Source organism: Tenrec ecaudatus, chromosome 14, assembly GCF_050624435.1.
Source record: "Tenrec ecaudatus isolate mTenEca1 chromosome 14, mTenEca1.hap1, whole genome shotgun sequence".
In the NCBI taxonomy this organism is placed as follows: Eukaryota; Metazoa; Chordata; class Mammalia; order Afrosoricida; family Tenrecidae; genus Tenrec; species Tenrec ecaudatus.
In genome coordinates this window covers 9,997,776-10,003,775 of record NC_134543.1, presented here as the reverse complement: position 1 = coordinate 10,003,775, position 6,000 = coordinate 9,997,776, and the positions used below count along the sequence as shown (strand labels likewise).

Genomic DNA, 6,000 nt, shown 5'->3' with positions numbered 1-6,000 from the left:
ATGCTGCCTCCCTAAAGTGAGCTGTCTCTGAACTGCATTCCTATACACCCCGCCCCCAACACCCGGGCCAGCACAAACTATAATTGCTCATTTGTCCCTCCGCTGGGCAAGGGCTGCACTTGGGTAGTCTCTGCATCCGCAGCCTGCTGGTTCAAGTTATTAACAGCTAACTGCAGGTTAGAAGGGCGGTGAGCGCCTAGCCCACCTCCCTCTCCACTACTTCTCTCTCATTGGTTCAGCATCCCCGTCCCTGTCCCCGCCCCCAATCCACTCCCGCCGGCTGGGAGGTGGAGAGATCTACGCATGCGCAGAGGGGTGGAGCTCGGTCGGCCAGGGGCGGGCTAAAGGGAGAGGTAGGTGGAGACAAGCGGGCACAGAGGGCGGAGGTGGCCGCGGAGACGTTGCGCGGCCGTTGCGTCCGGACCGTGCGCGCGCGCCACGGAGGGGGCGGGGCCAAGGCGGGCGTTGTGGCTTGCCCCGCCCCTCCACGCCCCCTCGGCCCGCCCCCGCCCGGCCCGGCCCGCCCCCTCGGCCGGCGGTGTTCCTTCTCCCGCCAGCGGTTCTCCTCGCGCTCCGCTCCCGCCGTAGAGAGCGGGAGAAAGTGCTGCTGGTGGGCGGCCGCGGGGCTGCGCGCGTTCGGCATCCCGGGGCCGCTCGGGCCCGGGCGGTGAGGGGGCCCGGCGGTCCATGCATCCGCCGCTGCCCGCCGCAGCCGCGATGGATTTCAGTCAGAACAGCCTGTTCGGCTACATGGAGGACCTGCAGGAACTCACCATCATCGAGAGGCCGGTCCGCCGGAGCCTCAAGGTGCGCCCCGGGGAGGAGAGTCCCGCTGGGCGCCCCCCGGGTCCTGGCTGGGTCCCGGGACCCTCTGCGTCCTGTCCCCGTCACTTCACTCCGGGATCCCCCACCCCTCTGCCCCGACGCTGCGCCCTAGGGCCCCACGGACGCTGCTCTTCGGGGTCCCCTGGACAGTGCCCCCGGGCCTTTCTCCATACTGCGCCCGGGGAGTCCCCTGGTCACGACCCGATCTCCCCGTCAGGCTCCTTCGAGAGCGACGGGCCTGAGGGGCTACTGCGGAGCTGGCCGTGGACCCCGGCCTGTCCGCCCCCAGGAACGGCCGCGGGCGCCAGGAGTCCCCCTCCCACCGTCCCCCCACCGCGACCCTCAGACAGCACAGCCGGACGACCCCTCCGGGCGACGCGGGAGCCCGTCCTCCGTCACCCCGTTGGTCCCTGCCAGAGCCCCCTGGGGTCCCGCTGGCCCCTCAGTGCCCCCGGCCTGCAGCCACCTCCCAGAGTAGTCCTGGTCCTGATCTTGAAAGCTCTTTTGGGAGGGGGCCCTGAGCGCCCGCCCATCCGTTTCCCCGAAGCCCCTCCAGGATGCGGTCTTCTGACCCAGCCGGGACCCTGCCTCCCACCCACTAGGAAGCACCCCCTTCGGTTTGCTCCCCACCCCCACCTGCTCCCCACCCCGCAGAGTCATCTTCCTCCAGCCTCGGAAGCCCTGGACTTCGCTGCTGGCCCCTCTGGGTCACAGGACGCCCACCCCACCGCACCTCGCTCGCCCCTTGAACTGCCCCCACCCCGTGGGGGTCCCCCCCTCTCCTGCCCCCACTCCTTTGCAGTCTCCATCCCCCGGGGCTGGAACGTTCTGGAGAGACAGCTTTGGCTGACGGAAAGAAAGTGTGCATTTACTTTATATCACGCACATGACGCCGGCTTTCGCCACCGGCCCGAAGTCAGAACGTGATGCTCAAGCTGCCTTCTAGAAACTGGAAGAAGAGTACAAACAGCCCCCCTCCCCCCACGCCCCCAAACCGCAGTAACAACTAAGAAAGCACTACTACAAACCCTAAACGAACTCAACCAAGCCCAACAATTAAGGGACACGCTCAGTCCAGGTCTCCTAGTGTCCTCGGACCCTGGCTTAATCTTCCCTGATATTGCTGCCTCAGGAAACGTTCTCTTTGGTGAGAACGGAGGGGGTCGTTGGCAGTGGGCTAGACCCACGGGGTGTGTGTGTGTGTGTGTGTGTGTGTCCGCGCGCATAATCCGTGTTTTATGCTTGACAGACTCCAGAGGAAATTGAAAGGCTGACAGTTGATGAAGACCTCAGCGATATTGACCGAGCTGTTTATCTGCTCAGGTATTTCCTAACTTCTTTTTGTGAAGTCGCCACTCTTTCGGGCAGTTTTGCCAAGTGCTTTCTGGAAGGACCTCTTAAGGTTCTGTTCAGAGCGGCTTCTGCATGGGAAGCACTTACATCTGTTGTAAATAAATTGGCTTTAGGTGGGGACTGAGGAATTTGAGACCTGAGATCAAATAAGAGACATGGCTTATAGATGAGTGCTTGGAGGAGGGGGAACGGGGTGCAGAAATGACTAATGGCTTGAGCTGAAACTCATATACATACACATATATAATATTTAACATATTATTTAATATCTATATTTACTTTGGTTGTTCTCACAGAGAACTCAGTGAGGAACCAATGACTAATTTGAAGCTCATTATAGAAATATGAGCATTATATGCCATTAACTATAGAAACATCCTGAAATATGGTAGCACTGGAATTTGCTGCTGCTCAGGGTATTCTATGTATATTACTTTTGCACTACGAGCTTTATCATTTTGCCAGAGAGACTTCTTCTGGTTTTCGTTTTTAATTGCACCTCATCTCATTTAGGCTTCAAACTATCTCACAAGCTCTACGGAATTGCCTGAGGCAAATGATCACTGCAGATATGTACAAGATTCCTCAGAAGTGGGTTTTAAATTGTATGGCTATGGGTTTCGCCTCCTGAAGGCTGATGATGCAGGGACCATTACTGAGCACAGCTCTGGAAATACTCAGGAAACGGCAGTTGGTGGCCACGCCTGTTTGTTGTAATCCTCTCCTGCCCCCTACCCAATGTGTGCAGCGCTTTGCCCCTTCTGACATGAAGTTGTCTTCATTATTGCTTTTATTTTTCAGAATCATATTTTGGTGACTTTGAGTTGTCATCTACCTCCCAAGATCCATATATGGGATCCTTGCCTCCTCAGCTTGGGGCAACTTTGCCAGCTTCAGATGTTGGCAACTTGCTTGTTCCCCTTCCTTGTTTGTGGATCATGATTCCAGTTCGTGTTAGTCATCGGATGTTTCTGTAAAACTGAACAAAAGCAACAACAAAATGGCTCTCTATGGCTTCCATTTTCTTAATTAGTTTCTAGCCTACTCTTGGCATTTTGAGTTTCTGTTCTTCCGCTTCAGAATCTCAGCAGACATATTTTAGGTCATTCATTCCCTCAGAGTATTTCTGGATCCTGGGGTATTGCTGATGTTACTCCTTTTTATTTTTTTTTGGTGATCTACAGTAACAAACTTTCATCATTTCTACCTGTGTGTTAAAAAGCAAGCTCTGTAGGTGAGGGCATAGTTTGTGCGTTCAGTGTTCTAGAGACTTGTCCAACTTTGAACCCACTTGGGGACTGTGGCCCTATCTTTGAAGGACTTCACTTCTCACCAGTGAGCATGTGCAAATGGCAAACCAGTTGGTGGCACCTGTCTCCCCCCCCCCCCCCTCCTGTTTTACAACGGAGGCCAGTTTGGATACATTTCCTTTCATATTCAGCCTGCAGTTAAGGCCTCCAGATCACTTTCTACTAAATAGTTTAAAGGCTGGCTTACACTCAGGAAAGGGAGATGCTTGCTCTACTTCCTTTTGACAGCAGACACCTTGTTCAGGTGTCCTTCACAAAGTTGCTGCTTTAGCAGAGTGCATCTGCTTTCTACTTTGCTCTCTTGGTGTGCTAGTGAACCAAGTCGTCTTCCTTGCTTCTTTGTTTCTCAGACAAAAAGCCTTGTTTCTTCCAGTTCTGGAACTCACAAAGCCCCTACAGAGATAGGCGGCCCCACTCAGTCTTAGAGGAGCGTTTGAAAAGAGATCTGGTGTCGCCTTTAGTTTCTTGGATCTCTGCTGCCCAAAGGGAGGTTTGCAAGGTGACTGGGACGTCGGACACTGGGTTGGTTGTGTCTGGGTTCTCTGACTGAGCTCTTCTTTTGTATTCTGACCATCTCACCACCTCCTGGGGGAAAGTGGGGTTTCACCACTCGTCCAGCTCCTGCCCGGAGGCTGCCAAACCTGTTAGAAAGGTCCTTTCTTCCCCTCGACCCAGGAGGTGGTCTTGGTCCCAAACTTGTCCACTGCAAAAGCCTCCACATCTGTTCTCGTGCATTGTACTTTCTTGTTTCAAATCTCATCTCTTCCTCCTCTTCTCTGTTTTCATTTCATTCGTCTTTCCCAATGCTGTCGTTGTACAAAGGGAACCCAGGTGGCACAGTTGGTTAGGCATTGGGTTGCTAACTGACAGGCTGCTAACTAAACCCACCTAGAAGCTCTGCTAGCTCCTTCATGATTGACAGCCTTGGAAACCCTGGGGAGCAGTTCTACTGTGTTCTGGAGGGTTGATAAGGGTCAGGATTGACTAGAGGACAGTGGGGATTTTTGAGTTGGATTTACAGAACCTAAAGCTGGGGCCTAGTTGTTTGTTTGTCCCCCTTTTCATGATTTTTCAGGGTTATTTTTGAGTGACCTTACCCTCCGTAGTGAAGTCAGGTCCCCCCTCCTCCCATTTGTTTGTTGTTTGGCTTTCTGCTCTTTTGCATGTCCCTTTTGGTTCCTAAGCTTTCCTCTACTTTGACATCTTGACAACTACTTTGGAAGATTATGTTAAATTGGAATTCACGGTTCAGTGTGTAGGCATCAATAGGAAATACGGTCTGTTGATGAAGGCAATGGACTCATGAATCCAGTACCCCCAAAAGCTTTATATGCAGAACCCTGCCCTCCAGTGACAAGCACATTACACTGGTCGTTATCTTGCCTTGAAATGTGACAGGTCAATTAGTAGTGCTATTTTCATAAAGAAGCTTAGAAGATGAGCGTATCTGAAGCTTTCTGACACAGATGAATGCGTAATTTTGCATAGATGCTGAGATGCCCATCTGTGGCATTTAGCACAAAAGCAAAGCAAGTTTCCTAATAGTCAGTTTGGGGCTTAGTCAAAATCGCATCTGAGCAGCTCTTCCCTGTTCTCGCTCTCCTCTCTGATTTTGGCATGTATTTTAGCGATGTGCATGAGACACATGAGTAATGATCTTGGAGAAGAGTCCTAACTGTGCGTGCTATGCTTTCATAAGTAAACCTTATATATCAGATCGTATCTCTTAATTAAGAGAAAAACAGGGCTTTCTTCTTCTGTAAAGAATTAACAGGGAGAAACTCACAGGGTTCTCTCCTGCCTTACAGGGTTGCTATGGGTCACCATGGACTCCATGGCCATGGGGTGGTGGAATGAGTTCTGAGTTGGGCTGCTAACCTCAAGGTCAGCAGTTTGAAACCACCAGTCATTCCTCGGGAGAAAGAGGAGGCTTTCTACTCCCACAAAGATTTGCAGTCTTGGGTCACTATGAGTCAGAATTGTCTATATGGCAGTGAGATCTCTTAACTGCTGGGCAGAGAAACTCCAGAATCTCCGGCCCTGCAATCAGAACCCTCCATAATTGACTGCTTTAAGCTGGACCGGTTGCTCTGTCAGCCCATCACCATCTTTCACGGCTTCATTTGAGCTATAATTCATATAGTTCACCCCTTTACAGTGTGCAGGTTTGTGGATTTTGTATCCACTAACACACACAGTTGTGAAATTACCACAACAATCAACGAGTATATTTTTATCACCCCTAGAGAGAAGAACCCAGACTCATTATCCATTTCTCTGCATTTCTTCCCCTACCTCCAATTTCCACCCAGCCTCTGGGAACCCTTAGTCAGTCTACTTTCTGGCTCTCTGGATGTGCCCAGCTTGGGCATTCCATGTAAATGGAACCATCCAGGATGTGGCCTTTGGCGAGAGGCTGCTTTCACATACCATAATGGATTTAAGGTTCATCCAGGTGGTACCAGAATGTGCCAGTACTTCATTCATTTTTACAACCGGGTAATATTTCACT

At 52.1% G+C, this 6,000-nt stretch overlaps 1 protein-coding gene across 2 annotated transcripts in view; it reads left to right on the top strand.

Annotated features, from left to right (window-relative positions):
• Nucleotides 1-622: 622 nt before the first annotated feature.
• Nucleotides 623-6,000, top strand: part of PPP4R4 (protein phosphatase 4 regulatory subunit 4) — a 120,898-nt gene continuing 115,520 nt past the window's right edge. For both annotated transcript variants that reach the window (XM_075530763.1, XM_075530764.1), the window contains exons 1-2: nt 623-807; nt 2,075-2,148. In XM_075530763.1, coding sequence (XP_075386878.1) covers nt 688-807; nt 2,075-2,148 — 194 coding nt within the window. In that variant the 5' untranslated portion in view covers nt 623-687. The remainder of the gene's footprint in view (nt 808-2,074; nt 2,149-6,000) is intronic.